Source organism: Xyrauchen texanus, chromosome 40, assembly GCF_025860055.1.
Source record: "Xyrauchen texanus isolate HMW12.3.18 chromosome 40, RBS_HiC_50CHRs, whole genome shotgun sequence".
NCBI lineage: Eukaryota > Metazoa > Chordata > Actinopteri > Cypriniformes > Catostomidae > Xyrauchen > Xyrauchen texanus.
In genome coordinates this window covers 23,201,431-23,225,139 of record NC_068315.1, presented here as the reverse complement: position 1 = coordinate 23,225,139, position 23,709 = coordinate 23,201,431, and the positions used below count along the sequence as shown (strand labels likewise).

The 23,709-nt window shown below is 37.3% G+C and overlaps 1 protein-coding gene across 6 annotated transcripts in view; it reads right to left on the bottom strand.

Moving 5' to 3' along the window:
• The window catches only part of LOC127633241 (ATP-binding cassette sub-family C member 3-like), a 65,404-nt gene extending 41,935 nt beyond the window's left edge, over window positions 1-23,469 (bottom strand). For all 6 annotated transcript variants that reach the window (XR_007969190.1, XR_007969188.1, XR_007969189.1 and 3 more), the window contains exons 1-4: window positions 23,324-23,469; window positions 901-1,077; window positions 672-797; window positions 379-516 (exon numbers count right to left, since the gene is read on the bottom strand). Coding sequence is in view for 3 of the 6 variants with exons in the window: in XM_052112185.1 (XP_051968145.1) it covers window positions 379-516; window positions 672-797; window positions 901-1,077; window positions 23,324-23,359 (477 nt within the window). In the remaining 3 variants the exon portion in view is untranslated. The remainder of the gene's footprint in view (window positions 1-378; window positions 517-671; window positions 798-900; window positions 1,078-23,323) is intronic.
• Window positions 23,470-23,709: the final 240 nt, after the last annotated feature.

Sequence of the window (23,709 nt, the reverse complement as noted above, 5' to 3'; positions counted from 1 at the left end):
GGCACATATACAAACTGTTGTAATTCCTACACCGTTCACCTGATTTGGATGTAAACACCCTCAAATTAAAGCTGAAAGTCTGCAGTTAAAGGACATCTTGTTCATTTCATTTCAAATCCATTGTGGTGGTGTATAGAGCCAAAAAGATTAGAATTGTGTCGATGTCCCAATATTTATGGACCTGACTGTACATACAAGTCAAGGAATGCTTAAATGTATCTAAATTGTATGATTAATTGCACTACCTTGACACATTATATTGACATCCCTAGACAGAAAATAATTTAGTTAACTTTAGTTTACTTTCCTCTCCTTTAATCTTTGACTGAGTAAGTGAAAGTATGCTAGTGGGTTTGTTTTGTGTGGCTAGCCACAGACCTCTTGATTGGTGTGCATGATTTTGGAGCGGAAAGGCACAATGGCACACAACACTGAGATTGTCCAAAATATGAAGAGCACACCGGATGACTGCACTCCTCTTAACCTCTCAAACTGGATAAGGAAGGTGGCTAACAACTGGAAAAGATAAAAGAGAGAGGGAAAGAGAGTACTGTTTAAAATAAAATTTTAAAAAGCAAAGATCTCTTTTAAGACTGAGAAGGATGTTTTGAGTTCTGAAAGTTGCAGTATGTTTTCATAGTATATCAAACTATTAAATATATAAAACTTACCATTGTCATGCCAACTATTAAAGGGGTAACAAAAAAAATTGGGGGTTTGGTGTGATTCTGGTTCATCTCGTGAAATGCAGAAAAAAGGTCGGTCCAGCATACTATCCATAATATCAAGCCCAGAACCTGCGCACAGATTTAATCAACCATTAAAGAAGAAGACAAGGGAGTATAACCACAAAGACACACCTAGAAGTGAAACATACTGACACTCCTTTAAATTTCTTACCGTTTTGATTCTGTTTAATATAGACATCATAATGTAACCTCTGTTGTTCCTCTTGAGGTAGAGGATATAGAAAGGGGAAGTTACCCACAGGAAAATACAGGGAGTCCATGGCAATATTGACAGCTGAAAGCATTCTGGGAGATCTGGCAGGTCTGTGTACAGGGTGAGATTGGGCTCCTGGGAAAGAGAAGTAAACACATTTACTGTTACCAAACAAAACATTTTTACATGCAACACAAAGAACAAGGGCTGTAAATGTCTTATTACAAAGCACTGAGTCTTGCATCTTTTGACCATACGATGACAATGTGAATGAGGCTAACATTATGCATAGAATCTTTTTCAATGGACAAAAGTCATATGGGTATGGAAAAACATGAGGGTGAATAAATTACGACAGAATGTAATTTGTGTGTGAACTGTCACTTTAATTGCAGCTGAATGCTAGATTTGTAAGAACTGACTATTTGATAGTACACATTATTTATGTATCTGACAGTGTTGAGTGTTGACATATAGCGTAATAGTGTAGCAAGAAATAAATGGTAACACTTTATAAAAAGGTTGTATTAGTTAGTAAACTACATTTAACATGAACTAACAATGAGCAATACTTTTACAGCATTTATTAGGTAAGGGATAATGTGCAGTCTGTTGACTGTACATTATCCTGCTTATTACATGGCTACTAACCAAATAAATAAATACTTGGACATAAATTATTGATTTGCACTGAAATTATGTAATTATGTGAGATAAACAGATGAAATATTTATCTGTCTTCAGTCTATTATGATGGACTTCATATGATGAACTGATGCCAACTGCAACCATAAGACATGGGATACTTCATACACCACTGCCTGAACCTTGGACTTAGGAAAGTCCCCACCACAAATACCATTCAGGTTGAACTGCGATGCAGCTAACTGATCTCTGCCTGCATCACCTTGTTCTAATGATGGACTTCACTCTTATAATGGAATACATCGACTATCAATTAATTGCCAACAAAACCTTTCATCAGCCAGCCAACAAGGACAGTTATATCTATGTGAACTTCTGCAGTTATTATAGGATGGACTTCAATGGCATTAGTCATTAATCTTACAGTTCATACAAAACCTTTGCTTAAACACAGACCATTACATTGGCATTACATTCATGATGTTAGTCCCCCACAGTGAGTCTGGTTTCTCCCAAGATTATTTTTCACCATTAACCAACATCTTATGGAGTTTTGTGTTCCTTGCCACAGTCGCCTTCGGCTTGTTCACTGGGGTTATAAATACAATTATTATTTAATTACTTATTTTTAAACACAATTCACAATCGTATTATATCAAGCTACACAATGATGACTCTAAGACATTATAGATATTACATTTTTATCTTCTGTTAATGCTGATCTTCTGTAAAGCTGCTTTGAAACAATGTGTGTTGTGAAAGGCGCTATACAAATAAAAATGACTTGACATGAAATCCACATTCAGTATACATCAGAGACCTGTCTGTGTTTATTCGGTGCAAATGACCACCTGATTCCTCACTACGCATCTTATTACAAGACTTGAGTAAATGGAAATTAAACACGATTGGACATGAAACATTGAGTTGAAATTGTTTTATTAGCTTACTTGTAGAGATCACACAGTGATCTGAGAAGCAGGAAAGATGGCTCACAATACCCAGATGACCGGTTTGATAAGTCTTAATCTCAGGATTGTGTGGTTGTTACTTAGAGATATCAGACCGCTTGATGGAGCCATTGACCTATCAGAATCGAGTATGCTAAAGCACTGTGTGATAATCTTTGTTAATGTTAATTTTAACATATATTAACATCATAACTGTCTGCTACCTCAATAACTGCTATGTGCATAGAACACTATCTTATAGTATGTTATGTTTACGTTTTTAGAAACTGTCATCTTTTTGCACTACTGTGTACTGGTCGGCGCTGCACTGTGTCTATTGTCCTGTTCATAGTCAGAAATTTGTTGTACTGTCCCGTACTTTTTGCACATGTTTGCATGTGCACTTTATATAGGTATATATAGGTATTTTATATAGGTATTTTATTTTGTTGTGTAGTCTCATGTGGTCCTGTGTTGGTCCTTTGTTGTTTTCATGTAGCACCATGGTCCTGGAGGAACGTTGTCTCGTTTTGCTGTGTACTGTACTAACTGTATATGGTTGAAACAACAATAAAAAACCACTTGACACTTGCGGGTAAATCTGCGAAAGTAAGATACACTTTACATTTACGCATTTGGCAGACGCTTTTCTCCAAAGCGACTTACACTTATTACAGGGACAATCTCCCCAGAGCAACCTGGAGTTAAGGGCCTTGCTCAAGGGCCCAACAGTGGCTTCTTGGTGGTGCTGGGGCTTGAACCCCTGACCTTCTGGTCAGTAACCCTGAGCCTCAACCACTGAGCCACCACTGCCCCACTTGACTTGATTAACTAACTAGGGCTGCCAATCAAATAAAATGTTTAATTCGATGCAGATGCATTAATCAAACAAATCAAATTTAATTGCACATATCAATATTTTATGACAAAGTCCCCCAAATAAAGATAATTCAATACTGAATAATAAAAATAGTATAATAATATCAGATCATTCATAGAAATTACAATATTGTGGCAGATGAGCCAATTGCGCTTACTGACCCTGCTAACTGTGACTCCAAAAAATATAGTGGAGGCACATTAAGCTAGAATTGCTCTGTAGAAAATTCCTTATTTCAGTGAAGCGAGTATCTTAAAACTAACATGAAGTTACAATTTTAACAACTAGAAACTTATTCTAACCAAACAAACATTTTGATAAATGGGAAGCAGGATGTTGCACTCAAACATATGTCATTAAATACAAATCCTTGAGGTTCAGTTATTATATTAGTAAAAAAAAAAAATCTCTCTCTCTCTCTCTCTCTCTCTCTCTCTCTCTCTCTCTCTCTCTCTCTCTCTCTCTCTATATATATATATATATATATACTGTATATATATAGCCTGCTCTCTGCTTGCCATCTCACTGCTCACCGCTAATTGATGGGGCTACAGAGGGGATAACTAGACATTGATGTGTTGTTGGGAAGGCAGTCACGACACAAATGTCTACCACAGTGTGACATCACAAAGTGAAGGAAGTAGAGAACGAGTCATTTTGGCAGATTGGTTTCAATAAATGCTCTTTTTGGAATGACGAGGAAGTTTTGAGTTCTGAAATTAAAAGTATGTATTTACAGAGATCGAGGAAAATTAGATTACTCGTGTCATGATGTTAACAAACAACAGTTCTCTGAGGCTCCAATGAGTGAACCATCACTATAAAAGTGCTGTAAATGACATCTCTAGAGGGCTGCCTAGTTCTCTTCTCAACAGCAAACAGAGCAGAGAAAAGGGAACGCAGAGGTGTATTTGTGTAGTCTTCTCTCGTTTCTAATCGCTGTCATGCTTTAAAGTCTCTCATGGGCATGCTTTGGCCAGATCAACAAAACAACTGATCCTATTTGAGATCATAGAAATCCTTATGCGACATTACAAAAATGCATTCAATTCAATACAGAGCTTCAGAGCTCTTCACAAAGCGGCATACCGCTTCCCGATTCCTACAGTTGTGACAAGTTTAGGCTGTTTTACATTTTAAAGGGATAGTTCACCAAAAAATTATTATTCTGTCATCATTTGCTCACCCTCATGTAGTTCCAACCCATACTCACCTTCATTCTATGAAAACAAATATGCAAGGAGATTAACAATCTGCCTACCATCTCCTTGTGCGTTCCACAGCAGAAAGAAAGTCATACAGGTTTAAATCAACACTAGGGTGAGTACGGATGACAGAATTTTCATATTTTGTGTGAACTATCCCTTTAAATCAGAGGATAGAGACTGTCAGGCATTTACTGTACGTTTTGTTTCATCTGTTCAATGTGTCGTCAAGCAAAGGACCCACGAGACGACACAGTGCTCTCATAGGATGTCATCTGCGGTTTAAAGGGAAGACACCCTTCACTGTGCCAACTTAGATGTGGTTATGAGGTCAGCCTGACATGCAAATGTACAAATTAGTGTAACGAAAAGTAATTTCTGTACATTGCTCCATTTTGATCAGTACCAACTCATGGTGAGCCTCAAAAACCAGTTAAATAACAATGCCAGTTCCCTGGTGTCAGATATAATTATTCCAGCTCTACTGAAACCTGTCTGGCTTCAGTGGCTTAATTCAGTGGTGTTAATTGGTATAAGATCCTCTGAAACGATCCTCTCCCTCAAGCATGCATAAGAGGGGTTAAATCCCCTCTTACCCACAAGAAGAGTAAGGGAAACATTCGGTCTCTCTAGAACTAAAGCAACCCAATTTTTATAGAGACCCAATCTGTTGAATAAGGTGTATTTAGTTGCTGAATATTACAGAATGTGTAGTGCCGTGGACTGCTGATGGTTTGTTTGAAATAATAATAAAAAAAAGGGCAAATGTAAAGTTTAAACTAAAGTTTTATTGGGTCACAAAGCCAAGAAATTAAATGTTCTGGGTTCAATATAAGATAAGCTTGATCAATGCTAATTGCCACAGAAAATCTTCCCTCAGTTTTTTAAGCAAAGATTGTGGTTACAGTGATGCACTTAAAATCTAAGTAAATATTTTAATTATGTCACATCGGCTGTATTAATGTTAACGATTAATTGATTAACTGATAGTTCATTTCCACAACAATCAATTATGAAAATGTCGAAAAATTGACATCCCTACTTTCTGGCATGTTCATTTTTAAACCTTTTTTACATCCTACATAGATAACTATGCTTTTGGGAAGCGTGTTGTAGAGATTTAGTGCTACTTACGTGCAACTAAAGTTCTACTAAGTGCTTCAGGAAACCAAGTCAACCATGTGAAAAAAAATTTGTAAATATACAGTATATCACAGAAAAATGTGCAATTAATTAGTTCCAAATTTTAATCGATTCACAGCCCTAATATAATAAGTATCATATAAACCTGTGGAAATGTATTATACAACACTTTTTACATCCAATTTATGTATTTTTTGCATATTCATTAATAAACGAGCACATAAACTGATAATCTTATTAATCAGTAAACTACATGAGATCACATACAGTCATTTAACACTACAAAATGTACTTAAATATTCATTACCTGGTTTGAAGTCTATTTTGTTCAATATGATTAAATCAACCTGGCTATATTGGCTTACACTAATACAAGTAATTTATAATTGTCACATCAGGTAAAAATGCACCTTTTTACAGTGTAGTTAACAGACAAACAATAGCTTATGGTCACTGATTTTTATCAAAGTTCTTACAGTTTTTTTTGTTTGATTTGATAATAAATGTGCTTATTTCACTTTTTTTAGCCAGATGTTTTGCATGAGCAAGAGAATAAGCAGTTGTGAATGCCGTTAAGTGTTGCAAACAAACTCTACAGCAAATCTACATGCTTCTACAAATCTCTAAGATTTTATCATGGGAAAAACATAAAAATAAAATTATTGAAAGCCCCAGAAGCACATGACAAGCATATTCACAGACTAACATTGTCACGATTCACTGTTGTCTGGCCTGTGTTTCTCCCCTGTCATCTGTTCCCGGATTTCACTTCCCATAATTCCCTGCTCTCATCTCTGCCAGCTGTCCTTCATTGTTCCTCACCTGTGTTTAATTTTCTCATTAGTCTTTGTGTATATAATGCCCTGATTTCTGTTCAGTCTTGGTCAGTTGTTGCATGTGTTTGACCTCGCGTGTTTAACCAGTGCTCTTTGTAGATGTTTGCTCCTGTTTATGTTCTTGTTTCCCATCGTGGTTGTTTTATTTGTTCCTGTGTCTACCAGTTATTTGTATTTGTTTATTTTCATTACAAATCCTTAGCTGCACCTAGATCCAGCTCTCTTGACTTCTTCCCAGCATTACAAACATCATCCAAGTTGCAAAAAACTAAATCCAGTATGCTCTGAAGTTATTCAAAACATACACAAAGGTGCTCTTGAATGAGAAAATAACAATCCAAAAAGGATAACCAAGGCACACTTCCATATCAAAAACACAGTAAATACTTTATTGTCAATGGCCACAACAATAGTCAAAAACAATGGAAAAAAAGTGTGCTGCAAACCTACATGTATTGGCAAAAATGCCGTCTTCAGGGTGCAGTTACACCTATTTTGTCAAGCAAATACTCCATATTATCATGGCTACAATCTTTACAAATGGTTAAATTGGCAACACATTCAGCATGCCAGCTGTCAGCTCGGCCTGTTAACATCTCACGTGGCAAACACTGAAGATGTTAAAAAAATCCCTCTTGAGCAAAAGAAGATGCTTTAGGCAAACTTTAGATCACATTGTAAACATTTTCCCACTCTTTGTAAGATAAACACAGCTGCCCTGTTTCCCTGCATCTGTCAGCATAGCCATCAGCCTGAATGTGCGTAGGTGTGAGCACAATCTAGGAGAGCAAATCCAGACCCACCAACTGATGTGCACTGCATTCAATGCTTGGAACAGATACTACAAAAACATTATTTAGAAAGAAATGAGAAAGAGATTATTTCTAGGTCATATTTCTAATTAAATGTACAGTAAGGTTATGTGTGACATTGACCGTATTAACTCATTTGTCCAAAAGGTCAGATTTCCTTGCTTCCATTAAAGCATATCCATTTGGAACATTCTCAAATAATGCTGTGATAACATGGTGAACCGAATACATATAGAAATTCAAGATAATATTTCATTGTAACTTTTCACTCAAATTGTTTTGCTGATAATATAATTGGTAATTAGTCATTTTAACTAGACTGTTGGAGCCCGGTATATTGTATTAAATAAAACAGTAAGACACCAATACAATACAACATGTAGCTTTAGCAAAACCTTTTTTTTCCACTTTCAAACAAAGAAACTGTAGGTTTTGTAGGAAAGGTAAGCGAAGGTAGGAAGAATGGAGATGATGTGTGTTTGTAATAGTAGACGTTACTGTCTGACAGGATTTGTAGTGTGCACATGCTCAACCATGTCTGTTCTAAGCTCCACCTTTTACAAGGCCGAAGCCAGATGGGCTGCGTTAGGAAAGACAGCTTTTAAGATCTCAGTCGCTATTTGCTTTGTGCACCTCTATTCATCTTGATCAGCGATGCATGCAAACACCATTAAGGCACACCTAGCGAACCAGAAGAGGAACATTCCTTTAGGGTTTACTTATGTGGTCTTTCCTGAACCACTGGACGCACTACTATCGTATTACAAACAGATGAGAGGGAGCAGTATGTATATACTATAGAGCAGGCAAAGTCTGAGAATATCACGCTTAACAAATGAAAACGCAAGTGAGAGGACATTTTGAGCATGCATTTCTTCTTTAAGTATGTCAGGGGAAATAAAGGGGGCAGTTCTAAAGGCTGTGTCTGTTTTAAGGACTGAATCCTATGCTATTCAAGACAGCAATATGTAAAATTGTTGTATTACTACATTACTAAGTACTTGTATGCTTTTATGTAAAGTATGCTATTTACAATGCTTGGGGCGAGATTAAATAAAAAACAAAAAAAGACCACACATGTGGTCTAAATAATTTTCCTACCACACATTTGAATCCAGATTGAAGGTGTATTGCATGCTTATCAATATATATTTACTTATTACATACATATAATACATGTAACATATTACACATAATAATTGTAAAGTCATGGGGTTAATACAGTGACCTTTTGTTCTTTAAAGTAGCCACTCTTTAGCTAGTTTGCAGCTCTGCACACTCTGGATATACTCTTAACTGTTTTGTTTTTGTTTATAAAATCATATGGGCACAATACAAAAATACATTCAAGCATTTAAGTCAAAACATTAAGATCAAAAGGTTTTTAAGATCATAGGAAACATTTGACTGTAGTGTATTTGTAATAAAATTTTATTTACACAAATGCACATACACACCCTAATCATAAAATCTTGAAATCTTCTTTTTACCATCCACTGAAAGGCCATGTGTTGACAGGAAAATGTGGGATCAGAGATTGGCATATGCATTTATGAAATAAAAGCCACAATATCAGGAAGGGTTGGAGAGAGAAGGTGAGGACTCAAATGCAGAGAGTAGGAAGGGATTTATTTAACTCAAAACAAACAAAAACTACCACAAAGTGGAAAATGGTCCAGGGCTGCACACTGCAGACACACTGGGCTGGAACAGACAAGACCAGGCATGACAGGAACAACAAGGAAGACACCTAACAGGGTGAACAACCACAATGAACTGGCAAGGGATAGAAAACACAATAAGGTTAAATAGGGAAGGAAATGAGGAGGTTAACGTGGGAAGGCAGGTGAAGCAAATGAACTAATAACAAGGTAAATAAGGGGGTGGGGTTTAATTTAAGACAGCACAGACACAAGGGCACATTGTAATGAGAAAACTCAAAGCCAAGTGCACTCACAACACTAGCGTCAGGATCCAGCCACAAAAGCTATAAACAAGACCAACCGAAGTGACAGGATCCTGACACTAAATGCACAAGACAGGCACAAACACAAAGACAGGTGACAGGATCCCGACACAACAAAAAGAATTAACCTAGATATTTGGGATCCTGGGAGGAGGGTCAGGGTCGGGGTCCAGCAGCCTGGAAAGAGAATCCAGGTTGGGGTCCAACAGCCTGGGAAGAAGATCCAGGCCGGTGGCCTAGGAGCTGGGTGCAGGTCAGGGGCGGATTCCGGTGGCCTGGTAAGAGGTTACACATAGAGGGTGGGATGCAGCAGACAGGGAGGAAGCTTGAGGAAGGGGCAGGGTCCGGTGGCCTGGGAGGAGGCTTGAGGAACGGGATGAGGTGAGGCAGGGAGGCAGAAGGGAACTGGACAGTCTTGTTGGTGACCGCAGGGAACAGGACAGAATGGGCAGCAGCGGCTGCTGGTGAAGGGTCAGACAGGGCACCGACCACTAGCAAAGCGTCAGACTGGGCGCCGGACACTGGCAAAGGGTCACACTGGGCACTGGCCTCTGGCAAAGGGTCAGATTGGGTGCCAGCCACTTGGCAAATGGTAAGACTGGGTGCAGGCTGCTGGCAAAAGGTCAGACTGGGCGCCGGCCGCTGGGCAGGGGTCAGGTTGGGCGGTGGCAGCCATAAGGGAGAGGTCAGGGTTGGCACTGGCCGCAGAGGAGAGCACGGAGATATAAGCAGCCCAAACACACTGGAGGGTGGTAGCCAGGTATGATTTGGTAAGATTCACAGGCATTCCAACCTCCATGACCAAGACCGGGAGAGCTAGTGGCAGGGGAATGGCCTCTATGCTAGAAGCATTGGCAGCGGCAGGGGAACAGCCTCTGTGGCCGGAAGCGCTGGCAGCAGCAAGTGAAACAATAAGACTAAGCTGGGCAGCAGCAGCTGAAAATCATCTCTTCCTCCTTCACTTGAGTGTGGATGAAACTTGGCAGACTCATGGTGGACAGCAGCAGGCTCGGCCGCCTCATGGGGACCTGCTGGGCAGAAAGAGGCAGTGCCATTGAAAATGTCTTCAAGCATCGCTTCGTTGAAATCCAGCCCATCCGCCACAATGAGGAGGTTGCAGGTGAAATCTTTGACATCATCCTCCCCTTCCCAGAGGGAATAGAGCTGGTTGAGCTGGGTCGACCGCCGGCAGCTGGAGCTTTGCTGACTGGGAGATAGGAAGAGGAAGATGCCCATTATCCCTCCGCTGGGTCCAGTATTGGCCAGTTCATTCTGTCAGGAAGTGTTGGAGAGAGAAGGCGAGGACTCAAATTTAGAGAGTAGGACGGGCTTTATTTAACTCAAAATATAAACAAAACAAATAAAAACTACCACGAAGGGGAAAACTCCAATGTCCAGGGCTGCATATTGCAGACAGACTGGGCTCTAAACATTGGGCTGGAACAAATTACAGGAACCGACAAGGAAGACACCTAACAGGGTGAACAACTACAACATACTGGCATGGGACAGAAAACACAATGAGGTTAAATAGGGAAAGAAATGAGGAGTGTAAGGGAAGGCAGGTGATGCAAATTAACTGATCACAAGGTAAACAAGGAAGCGGGGTTTCACAGGGATTTTTTTTTGACAGCACAGACATGAGTGCACATGGCAATGAGAAAACACAAAGTCAAGTAAATTCATACAACACTAGTGTCAGGATCCAGCCACAAAAACTATAAACAAGACCAACCGAAGTGGCAAGATCCTGACACTAGATACACAAGAAAGGCACAAAAACAGAAAGACAGGTGACAGGTACAACAAAAAACAACAAAAACTCAACTAGAGAGTCGGGATCCTGACACACAAAGCACTATAGAATCAAGCATCAAACCTTGTCTTAACCCTATGATTGTGTTCTAACATGTATTCTGTGCTCTCACTGGAAACACATCACTGTCATACTTTACATCACTGGTGAGCTTAAGTACAATACAATGAAAAAAAAAATTTGTATTTGCTAACAGTCAGTCAGTACTTGTCCTATTCCTTAAATATAGTGTAATCATTTTAGTTGAAATCTATATTTCTAACAGTCGTTTAGAAAAGAAGCACTACATATGGTTATATTTTCTCTTGCAGACAAGAATTGAGAGGAAAAGAAATGGTGCCAATTTTGGCACTTTTCCACTGCACGTTATGGTTCGACTAGACTAGACTCTGCTCGCTTTACTTTTCTGAGCTTGCTTTTCCACTGCAGTTTAGTGCCATCATTTTAAACGTGACACAAATATTACTCACCATAAACAATAACACGACTGCTAGCTGTTAGCTACTAGCTCATTGTGCTGCATAAAGCAGTTGTTGCATGGTGATTTTACACAAGTGTAACAGTTAAATTAGCCTGGTTGTTTTAGAAGCAAGCTTTCCAGGAGCTGGTCAACTAAATAAAGTAAATTTAAAGTGAAAACTCTGTCTTACTAAAGCCATTCGTATTTCTGTAATTAAATTCTGTAATAGTTAATAAGTTTCCATGCCTCGACAAGGTTACAAACAACTTCCATTTATGTTAATATTTTCACACATAGTTGCCAAAGTGATCAACACCTTTGGACCGGACAGCTCCCATAACAAATCACTTAAGTTCTACTTTATAACAAGTGATCTACGTGCTGGTTTGGGAAACAGGCGTCACTCTGTCGTAAAATAACGAGCGACAGAGTTAAGATGATTGTAATAGTTTATGTTGCAACGTTATCGGGAAACCCAGCCACAGGCAGGATCTATGCAATTCATTTCTTTTCAAATCATTATTTTTCCTTGCATAAGTAGACTCACTCCTATTCTTAATGTTTGATCATTGTGTAAGAGAAGTAGAGTCATTCCACCATGTGGAATCAAAAACAGGGTGATTCACAGTTAAAATAATGTTTGACCTAACAATATCAGTCAATTATATATGCTTTCAAACCAAAATGTTTGCATTGTTCAAGCTTTTTTGTATGTCATGTTTTTAGGCTTTTCTGTTTTAATAAGAAAATAAGTAAAAAAGCATTAATAGGCAGATGTAAGTACAGTATGAATACACTGCACTGAGCAGCTGCCCCCACCCTACAGAGTCTCAGCAGCTATAGGTCTCAGCGAGCTGTTCATGGACATATTGTTTGAAAAATACTGGCTGACAACAACAAACTGTTCCACTGAGTTAATGTCAACCCGAGTCGAGCCCACAGTAGGTAGAGGAGGGGAAAGGTGGCCTCTGCTTCCCCAGTGTAATGTAATACAGACGAGTAGCCGGATAAAGGCACAACTTAAGTGGGTGCTAGCAGATACGGTTGATTGCACTAATGAGGATTTTCAAGGCACAGCCCTAATCACAGCAGTGGAAGAGTGAGACCTCTACCTTAGGACTAATAGATTCTAAATAATTTCACATACAATCTTTAAAATATCTATTTAATGGGGACATATCATGGAAAAGAGGATGTCCATGCTCCTTTGAAATAAAAATAGGAGACATACTCTAACGCCGTGGTTGTCTACTGGTTTTGCTTCAGGAACCCAGATTTTACTTTGGACATTAAGTGGCGACCCAATATGGAACAAAAAATATTTATCATACAAAAACATAAATGTGCTTAAATCAAACAATGACATTTATTAAAATGACCATAAACTGTATAGACCAAACAATAAGCAATGTGAAATGATTAACATGACTTGGCTGAATAGGAACATTTACAAATTTACAATTGCACAAATAACAGAAGGAGTGTGATTTACCACTGTAACCCAATGGAACAAGGACTTGCCAGATATTGTATTAGTAATAACCATATTACACAAGTAACAGATGAATGAAAATAGAGTAGAATTTGAATGGATGCACATCCTATTATGTCAAAAACAAAAGATATGGAAAGCATATTCTCCACCGTTTTTTACTTTCAGAAGTTTGCAATTAATGTATTAAGGATAGTGTAAATTTGTGTGGCTCTCTGTCCAGGGTGAATGGCTCAAAGCTCAAGACTTGACTGGATTAGTACTGATGAAATAGATAGAAGGAGATGGGGAGGTGGTGGGATGCCGCAAACTCTCAGTGCTACGTAGAGGTAAGCAGGTGTTTATATAATCTTACTCTGGCTGTGTGATTGGTCGGATTAAATTAAATTAACTTACTCCTCCCGAACCTTACTAATAAAACTACATTTATATTTTATTAATAGCATTTAGCATTGTTTATCCTGCTACCTGCGAGCGACCCTTTCAGAACAGACCTGCGACCCATTTTTGGATCACTTGTCATCATAATTCACAACCATAATCACATTAACATAAAACCGACCACAGTTACATACTACATAGCTTTGATTTCCGAGTACTCCAGTTCAAACAAATAAGGCTGGGCATAGAAATGCATCTATTCTTTGACTGCAAATTCTTCAGACATGTTTTCTAAGTTCTGTTCTCTGGTTTGTGTGCAGCGGTGTTGTGTTTTCTGTTGTTAATATCGCTGGCGGTCTGACTGAAGCGAAACAAAGCGGTTTCTTGCATGAATTCCCCATTTTGCGAGCGGGGCCTGTGTATTGCTCTCGTGCATTATCTTGAATGTGCACATGTAGCAACAGTTGGTAAGCATTTTAACTAAATAATAGATTAGATTTTGGTTTGGTTTGTTTCTCATTAAACATTATCATATGCCTTCAGAACAATCATTAGTCACATACAATAATTTATTAGACTTCTGAATTATACTTATGTGTCCTTAATGAAGCTGGAGGAGGTAGTCATAAACTCATAAAAGATTTCACTTGATTTAATGTCTTAAAAGTAAAGTAGAATAACAGCCTGTTTAATTCTAATGTCGGGAAGAGGGTGGAAATCTTCATGTAAACCCAAATTGTTTTAATGAAAAAAAAAAAACTTGACTAGCATAATAAGTGGACTCCAAGGGAAAACATAAATGCTATGCCCTGATCTGTGAAGTTACCATAAAGTATTTCCAAAAGGTAATCTGGGGCTGCTGACCAATCCTGTGAAAGCTTGTCCTGTATTTAGACAGTCTGTCATCTAATTGAGATTGTACTGTGGTACCATGCTGAGACAGCAAGCTTATCACAAGTTGGTTTGAGACTAAAACAACACCCTTATGTAGTGTAGAAAATATTGGTCTGAATATTACAATGGTGTAGGTGGTTGTACAAAACCTCAAACCACAGTAAAAGAAAAGTATGGTGAATAATTAGCCTGAGAATTTACTTCATGCTGTTACATTTGAAGAATTACAGTACAGTATAAACCAATGTAGGACAGTTGATGAAGGGCAAGATGGCTGTAATAACAGACACTAATAGACTAATATATTGGACAATCCTTAGAAATCACCAGCAGTGGCTGTAACTGGTGCATTTCCCAAAATAATTGTTAGCTAACTATGGTCGGAAATTCCATCGTTACCAACATAGTTCAACGATTTGATGTTTCCCAAAACCGTTCGCATACAGCACTGCAGAGTTGTGTGGTTGGAACTACAGCTCTTAACCTGTGGTTAGAAGAATAGTTCCTTGTTAGTTTGCTGTGTGCACATCATTTCACTTCGGCTTCTATATGTTTCATTCTGTCAAGACTTAAATCATGTTTACATGCATAAAAAAATGAAGACTTATTCTGGGATTTACAGAAAGCTGCGTTCTGAAACATGTAAATGCGAATGCAGCTGTTTGAGCACTTAAAGGCTGTTAAGAGAAACGCTTAAACACAAACGGTTTCTGTTGGAGAACATGGATTCTGTGTCCATGTTAATACACAAGTGGCGTTTTTGGCTGCATTCCAAACTGGATAAGCCAGCCTCTGAAGGGCAGTTCATAGAGAGAACAATCACAATATATAGCTTCAAACTGAATTTTCAATAAAAATAGCTTTAAAAGTGAATTTCAAATTTTTATTTATTTTGCCGCTCCACATCTTTCAGCCATCCACTGCTCTCACAGTGCATGGAAAAGACTTTGATGTGAATAGGGCATAGGGATTATATCTTCTGAACAGAACGCGGCCATTTTAAGAGTGCGCATGTGCGTTTGTGCTCAAGTGCTTCGGGGAAACTCCGAAGTCTGATGTTGAGGGAAACGCATCTATTACAGTCTTTCTAGTGTACGTGTAAATGAGCTATTATAATTACATTTTCCTGGAAGTTATTCCTCCAACCCCTGCGTAATGTCATTAACGACAGCTCTATGTTGTTGAACGATAGATGTGCAACATAGTTACTATGGTTGTGGGAAACAGTCATGACTAGCTAGTTAATTTCTCCAACGATACGTGGTACTATAGTGGTCAATCAAAATATGCAGTGTCAACTGTCAGTGCAAATTTTCTGTTTTCATTTTTGCTGTGAATTTTGAGTAAACTTTATAAAGTGAATGAGTGTAAAATAAGTCAGTCCTAGTAAAATAAGTAAAATAAAATTTGCCAATGGCTAGTAAATATTCAGATTTTACTCGCCAGTGATTGAGTTGTGTAGCGAAGAATAACTTAAGCACTGCAATCCTTCTACTGAATAAAAAGCTGGCGATCTAGATTCAGCCTCATCTTTTACTGCATGTTGTGGCTCGTGATTAAGCACTCTGAAGGAAATTGACCTTATTTGGCTGCAGTAAGTCCTGAGGTGTCGTGGTTGTGCTGTTACCAACACTTTAGATGATTACATTTCCATTGCATTTAACAACATCAACTCTGATTTTGCTTAAACTTTCCCCCTGACTGTTTTCACAACATTCTCTGTATTAAATCATGGCTAAAGACCAGTGTAATGCACCTGTTTGGTGTCCGTTACAAAAAAAGCATCGCAAAACTCAAGAGCAAGTAAAAGTTTCCTTTTGCTTCATTCTGTGTATTGTGTGTCTAAAGCCAAGACCCAGCAGGCTCTCCATTTTAATTTAATGTTTCTTTTAATACCCTTTCTGTTATTTTCTGTCTGTTGGTGATAGAAAAGTTAAAAAGAAACATAAATTATAATCAACATTGCACGGATGAGGGAAAAAAACACCATGAAACCTCTCTTGCCTTAATTTACGCTGAGCTTATTCAACCGTAAACTTTTGCTTATTGAGCTTCTCTTACAGAGACAGTACTAATTTAGTGCTTGTAATACATATCAATGTAAACTCAATGTAAATCCCACAAGTGCTAAATGTAGTAAGTTGTATAAGTAACTTCAGAAAACACTGTAAATATTAAATAATTTAACAAAAAGGCTTGTGCCGCATCTATGCAAGGGGTTGGTAAAAAAATTGTTTTTATATATTAGCACTTAAATTATTATTTTCAAAATATAATTATAAACTCATTGTTATATGTGTAATTCTATTTTCATTATTAGGTTCCAATCTTGTGAATGTTAAAAGTGTGTATGAAATTTCAAACAGTGGCAACAGCTTGCATCGTTATCAAAAATGCAGTTTTATTACATTATATAAATTGATAAGATGTAAAATGTGTACATTTGTACTCATGCTAAAACATAATTAAAACATTAGAAATATTAAACATTTACAATCTCACATACTATATTGTGTGGTTAAATATATGAAAACTATATATACTGTATGTGAAGATGTTCCCTTCTCGGTTTGCTTAATATCTTTTTCAGTTTTCAGTTGCATTACGTTTACATGTTGTCAAAAGTCTGGCAAGTAAAAACAAAAATGTTCTAGCCAATGGTTATTCCTTTTCCAACAGGTCCATATAGAAGGTTGTAAGTGTTCATTTAAATTTAGTAATGTTGTTTACGAGTGTTATGTATGGGTAGTTGACGCATGGCATGTCAATGGATATTTTTGTATCAACAAATTTGGTTAAAATGTATATCAATGTAGAAGGGAAATTGTATACCGTAGATCACAATTTCACCATTTTGAATAACCTTTTTGCCTTCACTAGCTCTTTTAATATGGTCCTGTACAAATATTCCATGTAGACTCTCAATTAGTATGAGGTCATAAGAACGAATTATTATATAAAAAATCTATAGAAAAAGTAGCTAAATTCTGTTTAAATTGTGCTAGATGAAATACAGGATGCCACACCTCAGGACATGTCATCTTACTAAATATATTTCATGTCAATGAATATCTGCATTATTTCCTGCTCTCTAGAAATCAGCTTTGGCACTGATATCAGTTGACCACTAATATATTCTTTATGTTTAGTTCACCTGCAGCTATTCATTAAATCTAATTATCATGAGATCTACAGTGCAATCAGGCTCATGGCAATATTACAACATTATTACATATATAATACAACAATTATTGTAATCATCGGCTGTATTATTGGTAACATACACACAAACACAGATGCATGCACACAGAAACACAAAGTCTGCTGGATTGACACAATAATTTATAATAAGCTGTTTAAGTATAGCCCCACTCATTGAATATATTTGATTTAGGGATATCAAATTCTCTTGAGGAAACTGGCATAACACATCATACATGGAATCTGTAGGCACACAGGAACCACAGGGAGTGTGACACAAGTACCAACTTTTACTTTCCAAACATACGATCAGCACCATATTTCCTTCCCAGGTCATCATAAGACACTTCATCAGCACTGTGATAAGCTGTTTCCTGCATGGGGGGGGAATTCTAAAGGCTTTTATGAAGAAGTGAAACTGCAAGACATGTCCGGGTCAAGAGATTTTCCTATCTTCATTTGTACGGTTAGGGACTATTTTTATCTGCTTGTAATATGTGAGTTTATATAAGGTCTACACAATAATGACTAAGCTATAATGGACATATTTGTTAAGGGAAAAGGCAAGTTTAGCCAAAACTGAAAATCCTTTCATTATTTCTCACTCTCATGTCATTCCAAATGAAAGCCATATGAAAGTTGGAATTTTGGGATGCTCAAACAAACAGAGCAATATTTTGATTGCTCTGCTTCAAAACCACAGTATTCTTTTCAAGGAAATCAACCTACCAATGAATTACTTAAAGTTGTCTTTTCACATTATGCTTGGAATAGGAAGAAAGTATTTTGCCATCAAACATACACCTTTAAATCTTTATTATTTTACATATTTGTTAATGTAATTTTAGTTCTGTGTGTAATGATCCGTTTATAATCAACTAGTAACAAACTAGCATGCTCTTCTTGCTAAACCAAAATATTCTGGCATGTTGCTCGACTACATAGTTGTTAGTAAATCAAGTTTTACACAATGTTGTTAACTCTATTAAGTAAACTTTAGATAGCTTGCAGGCTTTGGTCAAGAGACTGTAAGCAAAAATGCTTGAATAACCCCTAATGATTAAGATCTGGATTATTGTAAAACATATTTGTGCACAGACAGAACTGCAAAAAACATTTTTAGAAACTGGTAATATATTATAAAATAATATATAGCTGTGGAAAATGGCATGTTGAAATTTAACTACTCAAATGACAAATCAGGTACTGTATACATACTATTGTTATTACAAAGACTGACACAACACAACCAATTTAAAGCAGACTATTTAGCGGTATTAACATTTGTTTATGCAGTTAATGTAAGTAAAAAGTAGTGGTTGAAATTACTCCAAGGTAACCATGTGTGCATGCAAGACAAACAAAATGCACCCAAGGGAGACTAACTGACAATATATTACAAATAATTTAAAGAAATGAAGTGTGGATAGAGTGAAGTAGCAGCTGCAGTTTACCCACAAACTTATGTAGTAATGCAACATACCCACTTTGTATTAGGTGTCCTTAACAAATATGTACTTAGCATTTGATACTATGTACTTATTATCTACATATGTTTATACACTTACATTTAAAGTACCTGCATTTAATTAGATACTAGTTACAAAGTTCAAATAACCAAACACCTAACCCTAAACCCTCCCTACCCCAACCATTACCCTGAACTCTACTCCTAAACCTATCTGGATCTCAGCCTCAGTAGCAGCAAATATGAATCTTGTGAGTACATAACATTTAAAGACAACTAATATAAAGTGGCACCAATGCAACTATAATTAATTTAGGAGTTTGCCTGAACTGACACCAGCTCTACAGGGGCAAATTAATGTAGACATTTAATTAATCCAGAGCCAAAACAGATATATTTGATGCAGCTACTGGTCATCAGATAGTCCAGTCAAAATCCACTAGGTCGACAATGTACTCTAAGACTTTCTGATGGGGGAAAAAAATAAAGGGGTCAAAAGAGGTGACAGATATTAAACAAAGCAGGCCATTCCAATCCAGCTAAAAAGCATGTTTTTGCCCTGGAATGAGTTCCCTTACCTGACATTTCACACATGCCAATAATTGCTTTAGCTCTCATTATAGTAACATTCAGTATTAAAAATTCAGAGGTAATCCTGATGGATTAAGTACTTTGTGCTCATTTGAAACTGGGACACCACAATGCTACAACTACTTCCCACTGATCTCAGTGTAGGAAATATGGCAGTTCTGGATTAAGTCCTTTGCTATGACTGACCCATTTGCTTAGAATTTTATGGGAGGGATTTCACCTATATTTGAAACATGAAACCAATGATATGGACTTCGTATCAAAGAATGAAAATGGAATGAAATGGACACTGATTCTTGCTTAACATCCTGTTAAGAATCATCAGAATGACCCTGGAACTATTTACATTTGCAAATACACAGGCTAATGCAAAACACATACAACAGCAATGTACAATGCTTTTGTCATTTTGCTTTCGTTCACATACAGTATATACTGTATATATACCATATGTATAAAATGTATATACTGTAGAGCAGTGAGGCTGTACTCTGTGTGAAAGAAGACATTTGAGGACAAGGACAGCATGTGCTACAGAGAGGAGGGGTGGATGCAGAGCAAGCAAGCAATATCATAGAGAAATTGAGAAAAAAGAGGAGTGAGAGAAATATATTGCACTGTGTCTCTTGAAAAAAATCACTATAATCGATATCCTGCAAGAAGCATGGGTCAGTGACACATACATCCTCCACTGCAGTTACTGAGAGATGTAAAACAAGATGCCAGTTACCTTACATGCCCCTGTGCATGGCTTTTGAGCAAGCTAATCTAAATCTGAGTGTGAATAAAATGAACTGAATGCAGCCAGACAGTTGTGTCTGAACCTTTTCACTCCCCTTCAGTCCTCCTTATATAAACAAGCTTGGATTTAACAATAGTACTGTATGATATCTTTCATTAATAACACTAACAACCATCAATATGCTTTAAACTAATGTATTATTATTATACAGTGTATTGTATTATTTTATTAAATAAATTATGCAATAAACTACTAGGTTCTCCCATCCAAAAAAAAAACTCTACCTAATGAAACTATTGATAAAATAATGAAACCATGAGTACTGAAGGTACAGTGTGTTAAAGTTACAGGGAATAATGCACATTTCAGTACTAAATTACATCATGTCCTGATCTTATTTAGCAAATAGTATGTAGTATAGCCTACAAAGACCTTACATGAATATTGCCATGAATGTGTCAATGTGCTCAATTTGATGGGTTAAATAGGAACAATACAATATCTAATGCTCGAATTAGTATATCTGACCCATTATAAAAACGATATTTCCTGTCATAGATCTTAAATGGTCAATGCAGCATACCAAACGTGATAGCATACACAATATAAAAACAGTTTTGATGCAGAACACCTGTTCACCAAGCAACTGTGTATCACTACGCAGCACCGATTACAGTCTCAAGTACCTTATTGCCCTTAAATCATTAAGGTGATTACATACAGATACATATGTGTTGCATCGTATAAGAAAAAGCCATTTGCAGGACACGATTGTTCCTGATTCTGATTTAAAGCAACATGGGCAGTGAAGTGAGCTCTAAAGACTATAACCATTTGAAAAATTAAGAAGAAGAATAAAAAAAACATTCAAAAAACCTCCCCATCACTCTTTAAAAAGTAAATTTTGTCCCCTGCACTTTTCCGAGCTAAACCCATACAGAGTAAAAATGGTGGATTTGTATACAGTATTATTTGCATTTTGTTACTTTGGGTTGATTGAGCGACCTTCCGGCCAATCACAGGTGAGTTTCATGAGCCAAAACAACCATTATGTAATAGGCCGTCAGACAGTCTAATCAACATGGCTTCATTTCTACAAAGTTGCTTTCAACAATGCTCATTTATCCATGTTTTTTGGAATGGTGCCTGATTAAGAAAAAAACATCACTGGTATCGGATTGTGGTATCGGTGCATCCCTAATGCAAACCTGATCAAATCTGGCAACCCGGTAGTGTCAAAATACTATTGGTGAGTGGGCAGTGGGTGGGATCACACAGGCCAAAACATAAACAGAAATTCTGGCCTGGAATGGACACTTCAAAGTACAATATACTGGCTGTAGCATTGTTATCAGAGAAGACAGTATTTCAACAGGGTTTCCTAATTATCTAATGACATGTTATGGTCATTTAATGATTTAGTAGAGTAAAAATATTACATAGAGCACATTTAACAAAGAGTACAAAAATAAAATTGAGCACATGCACAAGTGTCATTGTTGTAATTGATTAAATTATTTATTCAGCTTGTGTTCAGTCTTTTATTGTCATGTTTGAAACAGCAAGTGCTCATCAAGATGCCCTTTATTTTTACAGCTAATTTTGCAAAATGTTGCAATTATTTAGCAAAACTTGAATCTTTAAAATACTACAAATATTAAAAGTAAATAATACATATATTGTTATACATAAACTGTTATGTATTAAGACTGCATTGTAAGTGTTGGGTCCCCCCACTTTAAAAATACCTGCAACGCCCCTGCTTTGAAGCCATCCTATATTTTCAATTCAGTTTAACTTCAAGGATGCTAGTTTTGTCAATGTTTTAAAATAACTATTTAATTACAGTGTATATCTAATGGTGTTGTTGATACATATTGGGTGATTAGAAAGGAAAATCATGTACATCCCCAGAAACTGAATTATATTGCAAACCTACTGGTGACAATCAGGGTAACAGGAAATTCCCAACACTTTGCATTTCTTCTTAACCTACATAATGTTGATCTTCTGTAAAGCTGAGCGACTGTAGTCTAATGACCACGAGAATAAGCCCTCGCTGTGTCCGTCGTAATAAAATAGGCCACGCACAAGGATGGCATTACCTTGAGTATCCTCGTAAACAACAGACATTCCTCTCCAGAACCTGTGACGTGAACCTCACACCATTCGGAGAAGGTATTTTGAAGCGGGTTGTTAATATGTTAATGGGAGTTGCTCGTGAAACGTTTCAATGTAAAAGGCGGGTTTTTGCCAACGTCGCGCGCTGTTTTCAATTGTTTTGCTTTGTACATCGCGTCTCGCTCAGGACCGCCGCCTTTTTAGAAGAACGTCAACTTTAAAAACGCGTCTCGTGACACCGGCGTTCTGATATATTCGTGGCGCTGCGTTCAGCAAAGACGATTCTGCGTGAACGGCCCCTAGACTGAATAACTGCATGTAAACTGAGGGGTGAAAAAATGTCACTCCATTTGGAGATCTGAGAAAGGGGTTGTTAACGTGATAATATAGAAGCAACAAATATAACTGGCAACGCTACTATGTAGCCTAATAGATATCTATTCAGCACACTAGCTGTCGTCATATTCAGATGTAATGTCAAGCGTATAGCCGAAATTCAAGTTCAGAGTTGCTAATGTTTATGTACGAACTCACTCACAATCATTCATTTTAATACTAAGCCATACTAATAGGCCATCGATTTAAGGTAATAATTGTTGAGCATTATTTATTAAATGCTGCTTATGCGCACCTCGGCAGCTTAGATGAAACGTTTGGCTGATGTAGTTTAATGAGGTGTCAAGGAAACATATCAAAACATATTATACAATACGACGAGCGCTATATGCAAGGCTCATGTTACAGGTCTTTTAATACGCGAGAGTTGATCAAAACTTACCCAGAATGGAAGTTTGGACCCGCATAAGTGCTCCATCAGTACGGTGGTGCTCTTAAATGGACCTCTTCCTTGTGCCGAGAGGATGTGGCTGCTTTTCTTTGCTGCTCTTTTGTTCTTGCATACAACTTAAGGCAAGCACACTACTTAGCCCCCTCGGTACAGTAGAGACAAGTCACTCTGAGGTTGTCATGGCACGAGAGTCCGCCCATTTTTTCATGCGTACATCGCACACGCGCGCGTGAGGATATGCCACAGATTACTAATGTGTATATACAGTACAAGGCTAATTCTAATCACAATAGACTAACCCTACTCCTTAAAGAAAACCTTTTTGCACTTTAGTTTTAGTTAATTAAATAAAAATAAAACCAGTAAGCTATTTATTT